The sequence below is a fragment of the Mizuhopecten yessoensis genome, unplaced genomic scaffold, assembly GCF_002113885.1.
Source record: "Mizuhopecten yessoensis strain PY_sf001 unplaced genomic scaffold, ASM211388v2 scaffold10265, whole genome shotgun sequence".
NCBI classification, from domain to species: Eukaryota; Metazoa; Mollusca; class Bivalvia; order Pectinida; family Pectinidae; genus Mizuhopecten; species Mizuhopecten yessoensis.
The window spans coordinates 70325-86501 of NW_018408460.1; the positions used below are offsets into that span (position 1 = coordinate 70325).

A 16177-nucleotide genomic window follows, 5' to 3' on the forward strand; every position below is an offset into this window, starting at 1 on the left:
ATAACACTTTGAGTTGTGATGTTGGGTAGACTGAGTATAACACTGTGAGTTGTGTTGTTGGGTAGACTCAGTATACCACTGTGAGGTGTGTTGTTGGGTAGACTCAGTATAATACTGTGAGTTGTGATGTTGGGTAGACTCAGTATAACACTGTGAGTTGTGATGTTGGGTACGTATTTACACTGTAACATTGAGATATAAACCGTGATAGAGAATACGTACAGAGTAGATAAAAGAATGTGCGGCTTCCACGAAAACTGAGTCGTCATCACGGTCTGTAATACTCATATAACTTCTGACGTCATTTCCGGCAAAGGCAAGGAGAGGTTGATGGGAATGCGCATACGGAAGTTGAGTCGAGCTTACATCTGGCGGTGACGCTCTCACGTTTGTAGACTGCATGTTGTAATCACTGTTTAATACGGCCGAGTTGTGTAAGTGAAACCATTATTCTGAAACAAAACAACAATAAACGTTGAAACCTGACTCACAGGTGAAATGTTCATGAAGACCACCTGCCTGTTGAGACACTTGTCTGTATGGAACATCTGTATATAAAGACATTGGTCCATACAGAACATATGTATATCAAGATATTGGTCAATATAGAACATCTGTATATAAAGACATTGGTCAATACAGAACATATGTACATAAAGAGATTGGTCCATATAGAACATCTGTATATAAAGATATTGGTCCATATATAACATCTGTATATAAAGACAGTTGTCTGTATGGAACATCTGTATATAAAGACATTGGTACACATAGAACATCTGTATATAAAGACATTGGTACACATAGAACATCTGTATATAAAGACATTGGTCCATATATAACATCTGTATATAAAGACACTTGTCTGTATGGAAAATCTGTATATAAAGACATTGGTACAAATAGAACATCTGTATATAAAGACATTGGTACACATAGAACATCTGTATATAAAGACATTGGTCCATATTGAACATCTGTGTATAAAGACATTGGTCCGTATAGAACATCTGTATATAAAGACATTGGTCAATACAGAACATATGTATATAAAGAGATTGGTCCATATAGAACATCTGTATATAAAGATATTGGTCAATATATAACATCTGTATATAAAGACACTTGTCTGTATGGAAAATCTGTATATAAAGACATTGGTACAAATAGAACATCTGTATATAAAGACATTGGTACACATAGAACATCTGTATATAAAGACATTGGTCAATACAGAACATATGTATATAAAGAGATTGGTCCATATAGAACATCTGTATATAAAGATATTGGTCCATATATAACATCTGTATATAAAGACAGTTGTCTGTATGGAACATCTGTATATAAAGACATTGGTACACATAGAACATCTGTATATAAAGACATTGGTACACATAGAACATCTGTATATAAAGACATTGGTACACATAGAACATCTGTATATAAAGACATTGGTTTATATTGAACATCTGTGTATAAAGACATTGGTCCATATAGACATCTGTATATAAAGACACTTGTCTGTATGGAACATCTGTCTATAAAGACATTGGTCCATATAGAACACCTGTATATAAAGACATTGGTCCATATAGATCATCTGTATATAAAGACATTGGTCCATACAGAACATATGTATATAAAGAGATTGGTCCATATAGAACATCTGTATATAAAGACATTGGTTTATATTGAACATCTGTGTATAAAGACATTGGTCCATATAGAACATCTGTATATAAAGACACTTGTCTGTATGGAACATCTGTATATAAAGACATTGGTACACATAGAACATCTGTATATAAAGACATTGGTCCATACAGAACATCTGTATATAAAGACTTTGGTCCATATAGAACATCTGTGTATAAAGACATTGGTCCATATAGAACATCTGTATATAAAGACATTGGTCCATATAGAACATCTGTATATAAAGACATTGGTCCATACAGAACATCTGTATATAAAGACATTGGTCCATATAGAACATGTGTGTATACAACACTAGTCTATACAGAGCATATGTGTATGTAAATATTGGTCTATACAGACCATTTGTGTATAAAGAACATATGTCTATATATAACAACGTTGTATAAAAACACCTGTCTATTACGACCTATATCCGAATATTTAAATACATCATTACAATAAAAGATTCTTTGAAACCAGTACAACAAATGAAATCTTTGAAAGTTGCACGGCTTTATTACATGTTCCACACCAAGTTGGATTTTACGAAAAGCCTTTTTGCCCCTAGAATATAGATAATGCTTCAGCTCATTGCTTGCACTCTATATTAATGCTTCAAACTTGTTATTAGCAACAGCTTATTGCTTGCGGCGACCAAACACTGCACAACAAAACAAGCTCCAAAACTTTAACCCATTCCAACAAAGTTGTTTTGTGGGCCTTAAAAACGAAAAAAATATTTGAGCATGTTGCTTATACATCCTATAAATGCTTCAACCGTATGTTAATGATACATTACAAAAGAAATCGCATCAGAACAGGCTCCCTAGACCAAAACTATAATTCGGGGAACAGGCTCTCAAAATAAAAAATTAATAATCGAAAAACAGGCTCTTTAGACACAAACTAAAAACCGGTTAAACCCCTTCACAGCTCTGCGACCATGCCAATCACCCCGATCCTCCCCGATCTGGATTTTTTTTTTTTTATCAAATCGGGGCATTATCACCGTCAAAATCCAGCAATATGGGGAATTAAAGACTACATCACGACTGTACTGCGATGTTTCTACGTCAAAAGCGCTGCTGACGCGCTGCCACTACGATTACAGCTAGACCAATGCCGACCAAGCGGTCGTTTCTACTACGTTGCCGCTAAGACGTACATGACCATACTACGTTGTTACGAAGACATAGAAGACTGTATGACGATGTCGCTACGCTGGTGCTGAACATATTTCGCTTCTATTACTTCGTAGAATCGCCTAGAGCGTTATGAGACTATGGTAAAAGCGTAATCAAAACGGCTCGAAATAGTTGCCGACTTTGCTGCTTTTTTATATCGACCACAGAGATCTCAACACGATGCTATCGCGCTGCTTGTACGATAATGGCGTCCCCACTTCGTTCTAATAAGACTTTGTCCCGCTTTTTGTTGGCTACACGTTCAAAAGAAGCGTAAGGAGAGCCCACGGTTGGCCCCGATTGGCTAAGCTCTCGGCCACTTTTGTGTGAACGGGCATGGAATGCTTATGCATTAATGGTAAAACGGTATCCCCATGTATAAACGTCACCCCGCAAAGCTCCCGACTCGAGATTATACAGATATGCTCTTACTATACTCTCACACATGCATTGATAACATTATTTTGAGGTAAAATCTTTCACGAGCCAAATAGATAACATAATTATCTTGAGTGTATATATATTGAATTGGTCCCAAGTTCCTGGTACAAGTCAACATTGACAGTTATATATGCAAGATGCCTATCCATGTATATATATGGCCACTTGGTATATAATATAGGTGTCTAGGTGTGTCTCCGTACCCAGCATGCAGTACCCGTACAGGTCCGTGTCGGTCATCCCTTACGGCCCCGACTGTACTATCGCAAACGTATCTATATATATGTCTGTGACAGTTCACTAAGTTCAGCGAGTACCTGGTCAGATGTATCATGTACAGGGAAAGATACACGGTGTGCATATGTCAAATCTACGGATATATATACATATTAGGAAGAGAAATGAGGGGCGAAGCTAGCCGTTGTTCGGAGTGGATTAATTTAGGAGCGGGTCCAGGGCAGGTCTTGGTAGAGGGACAAAGGGGTGCAACACGCCGAGTTTTTATTTTGAGGATTCCCCAGTGTACAAGTGTATGTGCAGCTACGCGCCTGGAAATATCCTAGAAATCTTAACATATGAACAATTGTAACAAATATCACGACACAAGCAGCATATATAACGCCAACGACACCGGAGTAAATGCACCTACATAATTTAACTCAATGGAGCAAACTATAGATAAACCACCTTAACCTTGTCTTATACGTACGAGGAAAGACTGGTGACGTATTTATCTTATACAGAGGATATTGCGGAAAGATGCATTGTACAATGTTATCTAGTCGTGAAACAGCTTAACGACCCACCAATAGTTAACGACCCACCAACAAACAATCTTAGTCACATCGTAATCTTCACGACCAACCAACAAACAATATTAGTCACATCGTAATTTTAACGACCCGTCAACAAACAATCTTAGTCACATTGTAATCTTCACGACCAACCAACAAACAATATTAGTCACATCTTAATATTAACGACCCACCAACAAACAATCTTATTCACATCGTAATCTTAACGACCAACCAACAAGCAATCTTAGTCACATCGTAATCTTAACGACCCGTCAACAAACAATCTTAGTCACATCGTAATCTTAACAACCAACCAACAAACAATCTTAGTCACATCGTAATCTTAACGACCGACCACCAAACAATATTGGTCCCTGTGTTTTGCAACTGAAAACGATTGAGCAATGAGGGACTTGTCTATGTTTCGAGCGAGGAGATACGCGAGCATGTGCATATCTTACTATAAGTTTCCGCATCCATTTGTAAAACAAAGCCACTTGCTGCAGCGTCCCGAACACATGTCATCAACTGAATGCAGGTCACGTTGCTTAACCTTAATACACTCAATTACACTTTCACGTGTTAGAATAGATATAAGTAAAGCATATAATTGTATATCGTGGTTGAATAAAAACAAATCGGGAAATGTTTTAAAATATAAGTAAATTTAACATTAGGAATACAGTCTGCTGACATATACTTAGCAAAATTTGACTGAGTTGTTTTCAAGATACTTATTAAATTTGAAAAGCGATGCCAAAACTTGTTACAATTCATTAAAGGAAAATTGCTGTCTCATTCGAAGGGTACTCCAATTAACTTTTTCTTTGTTGATTTTATCAACTTAAGCTTTTCATGTGTATTATGAGCTATTACACCGCCATAAATCACTTGCCGACACACACACTGTTTAGGGCACACCTCTGATTATCCAACAACCCATCTCTAACCGATTTATGTCAACAGCATCCATTGGATGATACAATTACTCCTTGCCTGACAAAACGTCTTATTTCTTGTCGCCGAAGTTGAAACAAATTGATATCCTAAATTATGTAAAACTTCGGATAAGGGTGGTGCATTGGGTAGCGCACTTGCCTTTCACCAAGGCGGCCGGGGTTCTATTCCCCGATCAGACGTGAAAAGGTATCGGGTGACCTACCCTACCCGACCACGTGGGGGTTTTCCGGGTAATCCCCGCGCTCTAACATCCGGCCAACAAGAGTGATTAATATAGGTTGAAATAACTTGTTTCATAATTATTGCAAAATAAATAAAGTTTATATATTAATTCGGATCCCTAGGAAAACGTTTGCTATATATTTGGAATTTGTACAACTATACAGTATATATTTATACCAGGGATCATAATACTGTATATATTTATACCGGGGATCATCATATACAGGAAACTAGTACAACTTTACTATATATATTTATACCAGGAATCATTATACTGTATACATTTATACCGGGGATCAATATACTGTATACATTTATACCGGGGATCATAATAAACAGGAATTTGTACAACTATGCAGTATAAATTTATACCGGGGATCAATATACTGTATATATTTATACCGGGGATCATTATACTGTATACATTTATACCGGGGATTAATGTACTGTATAGATTTATACCGGGGATCAATATACTGTATATATTTATACCGGGGATCATTATACTGCATATATTTATACTGGGGAGATTTATACTGTATATATTTATACCGGGGATCAATATACCGAATATATTTATACCGGGGATCATTATGCAGTATATATTATTATAGGGGATTACAATATACAGGAAATTAGTACATTTTTACTGTATGTATTTATACCACGGATCATTATACTGTATATATTTATACCGGGGATCAATATACTGTATATAGTTATACCGGGGATCAATATACTGTATATATTTATACCGGGGATCATTATACTGTATATATTTATACCGGGGATCATTATGCTGTATATATTTATACCAGGGATCATTATACTGTATATATTTATACCGGGGATCATTATCCTGTATATATTTATACCGGGGATCATAATACTGTATATAATATAACGGGGATCATTATACTGTATATATTTAAACCGGGGATCAATATACTGTATATATTTATACCGGGAATCAAAATACTGTATATATTTATACCGGGGATCATTATGCTGTATTTATTTATACCGGGGATCAATGTACTGTATATATTTATACCGGGGATCAAGATACTGTATATATTATACCGGGGATCATTATGCTGTATATATTTTAACCGGGGATCATTATACTGTATATGTTATAACGGGGATCATTATACTGTATATATTTATACTAGGAATCATTAAACTGTATTTATTTATACCGGGGATCAATGTACTGTATATATTTATACCGGGGATCATTATACTGTACATATTTATACCGGGGATTAATATACTGTATATATTTATACCGGGGATCATTATACTGTATATATTTATACCGGGGATCATTATATTGTATATATTTATACCGGGGATCATTAACTGTATATATTTATACCGGGGATCATTATACTGTATATATTTATACCGGGGATCATTATACTGTATATATTTATACCGGGGATCATTATACTGTATATATTTATACCGGGGATCATTATACTGTATATATTTATACCGGGGATCATTATACTGTATATATTTATACCGGGGATCATTATACTGTATATATTTATACCGGGGATCATTATACTGTATATATTTATACCGGGGATCATTATACTGTATATATTTATACCGGGGATCAATATACTGTATATATTTATACCGGGGATCATTATACTGTATATATTTATACCGGGGATCAATATACTGTATATATTTATACCGGGGATCATTATACTGTATATATTTATACCGGGGATCATTATACTGTATATATTTATACCGGGGATCATTATACTGTATATATTTATACCGGGGATCATTATACTGTATATATTTATACCGGGGATCATTATACTGTATATATTTATACCGGGGATCATTATACTGTATATATTTATACCGGGGATCATTATACTGTATATATTTATACCGGGGATCATTATACTGTATATATTTATACCGGGGATCATTATACTGTATATATTTATACCGGGGATCATTATACTGTATATATTTATACCGGGGATCATTATACTGTATATATTTATACCGGGGATCATTATACTGTATATATTTATACCGGGGATCATTATACTGTATATATTTATACCGGGGATCATTATACTGTATATATTTATACCGGGGATCATTATACTGTATATATTTATACCGGGGATCATTATACTGTATATATTTATACCGGGGATCATTATACTGTATATATTTATACCGGGGATCATTATACTGTATATATTTATACCGGGGATCATTATACTGTATATATTTATACCGGGGATCATTATACTGTATATATTTATACCGGGGATCATTATACTGTATATATTTATACCGGGGATCATTATACTGTATATATTTATACCGGGGATCATTATACTGTATATATTTATACCGGGGATCATTATACTGTATATATTTATACCGGGGATCATTATACTGTATATATTTATACCGGGGATCATTATACTGTATATATTTATACCGGGGATCATTATACTGTATATATTTATACCGGGGATCATTATACTGTATATATTTATACCGGGGATCATTATACTGTATATATTTATACCGGGGATCATTATACTGTATATATTTATACCGGGGATCATTATACTGTATATATTTATACCGGGGATCATTATACTGTATATATTTATACCGGGGATCATTATACTGTATATATTTATACCGGGGATCATTATACTGTATATATTTATACCGGGGATCATTATACTGTATATATTTATACCGGGGATCATTATACTGTATATATTTATACCGGGGATCATTATACTGTATATATTTATACCGGGGATCATTATACTGTATATATTTATACCGGGGATCATTATACTGTATATATTTATACCGGGGATCATTATACTGTATATATTTATACCGGGGATCATTATACTGTATATATTTATACCGGGGATCATTATACTGTATATATTTATACCGGGGATCATTATACTGTATATATTTTTACCGGGGATCATTATACTCTATATGTTATAACGGGGATCATTATACTGTATATATTTATACTAGGAATCATTAAACTGTATTTTTTTATACTGGGGATCATTATACTGTATATATTTATACTGGGGATCATTATACTGTATATATTTATACCGGGGATCAATATACTGTATATATTTATACCGGGGATCATTATACTGTATATATTTATACCGGGGATCATTAAACTGTATTTATTTATACTGGGGATCATTATACTGTATATATTTATACCGGGGATCATTATACTGTATATATTTGTACCGGGGATCATTATACTGTATATATTTATACCGGGAATCATTATACTGTATATATTTATACCGGGGATCATTATACTGTATTTATTTATACTGGGAATCATTATACTGTATATATTTATACCGGGAATCAATATACTGTAATTATTTATACTGGGGATCAATATACTGTATATATTTTTACCGGGGATCATTATACTGTATTTGTTATAACGGGGATCATTATACTGTATATATTTATACCGGGGATCAATATACTGTAATTATTTATACTGGGGATCATTTTACTGTATATATTTATACCAGGGATCAATATACTGTATATATTTATACCGGGGATCATTATACTGTATATATTTATACCAGGGATCAATATACTGTATATATTTATACCAGGGATCAATATACTGTATATATTAACATTATGTACAAGGAATTTAAGTACAACTTTACTGTATGTATTATTCCGCGGATCATGATATAATATATATTAATTCATGTTACGCGAGCACCAAACGTCTTATATATATTCAATTGATTTAAATTCAACCAGCTGAAAGTGTTCTATTGTGCAGCAAAATTTAATTTGTTTCCCTGTTCTTGAAATGCTATCGATGCTTAATTAACGCAAATAACTCACGCGAAAGTGTAATTAAGAACTCATTGACGTACGTGCGTGTATCATGGTGGAATATAAAAAAAGGTGAGAAAATGTTAAGGAAGGCCACTATTTTTCCATCATTTTCGAATCACGAGTTACCTATTTCACCATTATATACAACCGTATATTGATTATATCTATTCTTCACTATGTACCAAGTAAAACGTAACAAAAGTCTTGTTCGTGTCTACATTTTCATCTGTGTTCATAAGCCTTTGATAAGAAAGGTGACCAAGTAATATAATTATTCAAATTCGGCTGTTCTTTTGCGCGCGCTTATTTTTGTCGCGTAATGGGTATATACAGCTGTATATCCATTTCACAAGGCTCGCGTGTTTCCCTCCTACAGCAAAGCTGACTACACCAGGAATTTAAGGCCTGCGTGTTACCCTCATACAGCATGGCTGACCACACCAGGACGTCAAGGCCCGCGTGTCACCTCATACAGCAAGGCTGACCACACCAGGAAGTCAAGACCCGCGTGTTACCCTCATACAGCAAGGCTGACCACACCAGGAAGTCAAGGCCCGCGTGTTTCCTTCCTACTGCAAAGCTGACTACACCAGGAATTTAAGGCATGCGTGTTACCCTCATACGGCAAGGCTGACCACACCAGGAAGACAAGGCCCGCGTGTTTCCTTCCTACAGCAAGGCTGACCACACCAGGAAGTCAAGGCCCGCGTGATTCCTTCCTACTGCAAAGCTGACTACTCCAGGAATTTAAGGCATGCGTGTTCCCCTCATACGGCAAGGCTGACCACACCATGAAGTCAAGACCCGCGTGTTACCCTCGCCTGTGTGTTACCCTCCTCCAACAAGGCTGACCACAGTCAAGGCCCGCGTGATTCCTTCCTACTGCAACGCTGACTACACCAGGAATGTGAGGCATGCGTGTTACCCTCATACGGCAAAGCTGACCACACCAGGCCCGCGTGTTTCCTTCCTACTGCAACGCTGACTACACCAGGAAGTCAAGTACTGCATGTTACCCTCATGCATCAAGGCTGACCACACCAGGAATTAAAGGCCTGCGTGTCACCCTCGTACAGCAAGGCTGACCACACCAGGAAGTCAAGGCATGCTTGACACCTCATACAACAAGGATGACCACACCAGGAAGTCAAGGCCTGCATGTTACCTCATTCAGCAAGGCCTGCGTGTCACCTCATACAGCAAGGCTGCCCAAACCATGAAGTCAAGGACTGCATGTTACCTTGCTACAGGAAGCTGACCACACCAGAAAGTCAAGGCCCGCGTGTTACCTCATACAGCAAGGCCTGCGTGTCACCTGATACAGCAAGGCTGACCAAACCATGAAGTCAAGGACTGCATGTTACCCTCATACAGCAAGGCTGACCATACTAGGACGTCAAGGCATGCATGTTACCTCATACAGCAAGGCCTGCGTGTCACCTCATACAGCAAGGCTGACCAAACCATGAAGTCAAGGACTGCACGTTACCTTGCTACAGGAAGCTGACCACACCAGAAAGTCAAGGCCCGCGTGTTACCTCATACAGCAGAGCTGACTACGCCATGAAGTCAAGACCCGCGTGTTACCCTCATACAGCAAAGCTGACCACACCAGGATGTCAAGGCCGCCGTGTCACCTCATACAGCAAGGCTGACTACACCCTGAAGTCAAGGCCCGCGTGTTCCCTCATACAGCAGAGCTGACTCCGCCATGAAGTCAAGACCCGGGTGTTACCCTCATACAGCAAAGCTGACCACACCAGGATGTCAAGGCCGGCGTGTCCCCTAATACAGCAAGGCTGACCACACAAGGAAGTCAAGGCCCGCGTTTTTCCTTCCTACAGCAAGGCTGACTACGCCATGAAGTAAAGACCCGCGTGTTACCCTCGTACAGCAAGGCTGACCACACCAGGAGGTCAAGGCCGGCATGCCATCTCCTACAGCAAGGCTGACTACACCATGAAGTCAAGGCCCGCGTGTTTCCTTCCTACAGCAAGGCTGACTACACCCTGAAGTCAAGGCCCGCGTGTTTCCTTCCTACAGCAAGGCTGACTTCACCATGAAGTCAAGACCCGCGTGTCCCCTCATACATCAAGGCTGACTACACCAGGAAGTCAAGGCCCGCGTGTTTCCTTCCTACAGCAAACCTGACTACACCAGGAATTTAAGGCATGCGCGTTACCCTCATACAGCAAAGCTGACCACACCAGGATGTCAAGGCCGGCGTGTCACCTCATACAGCAAGGCTGACTACACCCTGAAGTCAAGGCCCGCGTGTTACCCTCGTACAGCAAGGCTGACCACACCAGGAATTAAAGGCCTGCGTGTCACCTCATACAGCAAGGCTGACCATACCAGGAAGTCAAGGCCTGTATGTTACTCCCATACAGCAAGGCTGACCTTACCAGGAAGTCAAGGCCCGCGTGTTACCCTCGTACAGCAAGGCTGACCACACCATGAAGTCAAGACCCGCGTGTCCCCTCATACATCAAGGCTGACTACACCATGAAGTCAAGACCCGCGTGTTACCCTCATACAGCAAGGCTGACCATACTAGGAAGTCATGACCCGTGTGTCCCCTCATACAGCAAGGCTGACCACCCCAGCAGGTCAGTCAAGGCCGGCGTGTCACCTCATACAGCAAGGCTGACCACACCAGGAAGTCAAGACCCGTGTGTCCCCTCATACAGCAAGGCTGACCACACCAGGAAGACAAGGCCTGCGTGTTACCCTCATACAGCAAGGCTGACCACACCAGGAGGTCAGTCAAGGCCGGCGTGTCACCTCATACAGCAAGGCTGACCACACCAGGAGGTCAGTCAAGGCCCGCGTGTCACCTCATACAGCAAGGCTGACCACACCAGGAAGACAGGGCCTGCATGTCACCTCCTACAGCAAGGCTGACCACACCAGGAGGTCAGTCAAGGCCGGCGTGTCACCTCATACAGCAAGGCTGACCTCACTAGGAAGTCAAGGCCTGTATGTTACCCCCATGCATCAAGGCTGACCACACCAGGATGTCAAGACCCGCGTGTCCCCTCATACAGCAAGGCTGACCACACCAGGAAGTCAAGGCATGCGTGTTACCCTCGTACAGCAAGGCTGACCACACCAGGAAGTCAAGGCCCGCGTGTTATCCTCGTACAGCAAGGCTGACCACACCAGGAAGTCAAGGCCTGTATGTTACTCCCATACAGCAAGGCTGACCACACCAGGAATCCAAGGCCTGCGTGTCACCTCATACAGCAAGGCTGACCACAGCAGGAATTTAAGGCCCGCGTGTTACCCTCGTACAGCAAGGCTGACCACACCAGGAAGTCAAGGCCTGCATGTCATCTCCTACAGCAAGGCTGACCACACCAGGAATTTAAGGCCCGCGTGTTACCCTCGTACAGCAAGGCTGACCACACCAGGAAGTCAAGGCATGCGTGTTACCTCCTACAGCAAGGCTGACCACACCAGGAAGACAAGGCCTGCATGTTACCCTCCTACAGCAAGGCTGACCACACAAGAAAGTCAACGCCCGCGTGTCACCTCCTACAGGAAGCTGACCACACCAGGAAATCAAGGCCTACGTGTTACTCTCATACAGCAAGGCTGACCACACCAGGAAGTCCTGATTTGACTTTTTGATCGTTTGACGAGACTTAAGCAAATTAATAGAACTTAGGTTAGAGCACATGCCTACGTATTATCCTCATATTACCAAATTTCAATATCTTGAAATAACACACTTATATTCACATTTCAAGAGGTGATACTTTTATTAGTATATAGACCCCGGATTTTGCTTACCTACACTCGTTATACCCAGCATGTCAGCAGGTGTCAGGTGTAAAGTTACATATCAATTACACAGCTCATACACAAACACGTGATAAAACACACGATGTTTAATTGTTAGTCAGCTATACTTCCTAGTTCTTGGACTTAAAAAGGGAATTTTGGAAGATGAATGGATATCGAAAGTATATTATATTCATGCACATGCGTTTTGAACAGATCAGAAGGCTGTTGAGAGGTCACAGGTATTTACGATTATGTTACCGAAACAAAACAACAAACCGCCTATAAGGGGCAAAACGGTAAGGAAGTGTCATCATCTCGCGTGTATTATTTACTTGGGTATACCCGCTCCATCAGCGTGATAGACTGTGCACGTAAGGTTCGTGCCATTGATATGCCGATAGCTATTGAAGCTGCATACAATCACACATATCCTTGGTATTATTCGATCACACCAAGATACCTTATACACAAATACCTCTCTTCATATTTGAAAAAGAAATGAATTTGAAAAGCTAGCGTAACGTGTTACTTGTCTAAGCTTGGCTGTAGCATGGCTTCATGTCGCCTGCTTTTAGTTTATCTGCAGGTTGTTCAAAACCTTTACGACGATTTTTTAAAAGTGTGACTTTTGAAAGTCTTTTTTGTGTTTGTTGTTATAATAATGATCATTTAAGTACTTTTATATATAACTTCAGTTTTGAAATCCAATCTGTTTTTGAAAAAATCACCAGTTTAAAGTAAAGCTTTAAATAATTGTTACGTTAATCTAGCTTTACACCATATGGACCAGTTGCAAACCACGCTAACAGTTAACAAGCCAATCGGGTTGATATGTATCTCCTGTGCCCCGCTTTGAACATCAGACATCTACCTTACCAGTAGATAATCATGTCACCTCCCTTACCAGTAGATAATCATGTCACCTCCCTTACCAGTAGATACTCATGTCACCTCCCTTACCAGTAGATAATCAAGTCACCTCCCTGGATAACGGTGTCTTTGTTTTGTATGAAGAGTAAATATATATCCATGAGAACACATCTTGGTGTGAAGGGTAACCGGATAAGTTGTTAAACATTTGTGGTTTTCGTCTTCATAGCAACTATGAAAGAAGTTATTTCAACGTATATTAATCTCTCTTGTTGAGATGCTTTTGGAGTTATCATCAAATATATCCGTCCGGCTCATCTTCTGGCGATAATGTCTATACTTGTCATATACGTTCTGTATCATCGCCTAATCCGCTACTTCAAACGAGTAGTTTACACGTAACAGTTTTTAAGTATAAAGACATAGTGTACTATCCGTAATGGAGTTGTTAGTGTCGAGCGCGTCCACTGTCACAGATAGCAGAGACATAGACCTGATATAACGTGGGACAACGATCGTATGTTAACACACGATAAGTGCGACTCAATAAAAACATGTCACTGTATTCACTTGTAAATTTAATGTTCGAATCGCAATGTGTAGAAATTACAGAGAAACGAAGTAACAAATTGGCAGGTGCAAATAAAATAAAACTTAATATTTGAAATATAAGTTGATGCTTGGCCATCCTTCGCTAAGAAATGGTTAAAAAATACATTATGCAGAGTATAATTCTTTGTAACGAGGAACCCCGAGCAGCAAGATATAATTAGGCACCTAAAGCGGGGTGTTGTAATGAGAGATATTGTACGCAGAGACCAAAGGCAGGACGTTGTGATCAGGACCTAAAGCAGGACGTTGTGACCAGAGACCTAAAGCTGGACGTTGTGATCAGGGACCCAAAGCAGGACGTTGTTATCAGGGACCCAAAGCTGGACGTTGTGATCAGGGACCCAAAGCAGGACATTTGAACGAAGGATCAAAACGGGACATTGTAATGAGAGACCAGTAGCGCGATGTTACAATCAGTGTCCAAAAGCAGGACGTTATAACAAGATTCCCAAGGAGGCAAAAACAGAGAAGCCATACATAGTATAATGAAATTGATTGTATCTCTAAGACATTCAGAAAAAAACTGAATTAACGATATATATACCCACATAGTTTTACAATGTGATTGTATAGAAGACTTACGAGATCAGTTATGGTGTCAAGTCATTAATACATGTGAATTTATGTTTAGCATATATTATTTCACCTACTGATTGGAGGCAATATAACGTATGAACTGAATACATCAGAGTTAACAGAATTTCGTCTGGCATCAGTCAATCATATTTCAAACATGCTTAATGCATACTTCAAATGATTATTGAATACTTTTGTATATATCATTTAATGCAAAACACAGCTATGTCCAAAAGAAAGCATACTACTTTTATTCTTAACATTATTAATTATGTGTTCTTTTGTAAACTGTACTCAAATTGATTAACCTATTCGTATTGTGTTAGTTAATTATGTTGTGCACTAATTTTGCCTTACCATCTATTTGATTTTGCATCTATTATCTTATTTATCATTGTAACTACATTATTCTGTTTGTAAAATCTTCTTAAATAAGGAAATAAAGAGAATAACAATAATAATCATTCCAAAGTGGCATGTTGTAAACGCGAGACAATGTGATCAGGCACCCAAAGTGGCACGTTAGTTCTGGAACCAAAGGTGACTCGTGAACAGTGCCACATCGAGGCTCGTACGAACGCTAGGCTCCGCCAATATTTACACTTCTAATTGTAATGCATATAATGTCCCTGATTGTCATGTGTCGCTATGTAACCACAACATAGACAACTAGGGCTGAACGTTAAACTTAAAAGCGTGATTACTAAATGTAACTTACCATGCGATCTAGTCCTAATAATGTACACACTAATGTTATAATCCATACGTACAACAGACTACACATGTTGTCACGGCCCACAGCACGTGCTGACACGCTTCATTAACTGTAACGGACACTTAGTACATAATACGTAGCGATACATACAAGATTCGATGATGAAATAAGACGTCGCCGTCTCTTTACCAGTACAGAATATTGTGTATGCTCGGTCGATTTCAAATATTTCCTTATAGTGAATGAACTACACCAAGTGGCTGTGGTCGGGGAGGAGAACTTGGGATGAACATGACATCGGTGTCTTTGTGTTCAAATTGGGAGAGGGGTGTCGCACGTCCCATGGGTTTACTTTGTGTAGTACAGTGTTTTTGTTTGTG

The 16177-nt window shown here is 39.0% G+C and overlaps 1 protein-coding gene across 1 annotated transcript in view; it reads right to left on the reverse strand.

Annotated features, from left to right (window-relative positions):
• LOC110459884 overlaps nucleotides 1-16177 on the reverse strand; it is a 101909-nt gene that overhangs the window by 29162 nt on the left and 56570 nt on the right. Inside the window, exon 2 of the mRNA XM_021512353.1 lies at nucleotides 223-452. Coding sequence (XP_021368028.1) covers nucleotides 223-402 — 180 coding nt within the window. The 5' untranslated portion in view covers nucleotides 403-452. The remainder of the gene's footprint in view (nucleotides 1-222; nucleotides 453-16177) is intronic.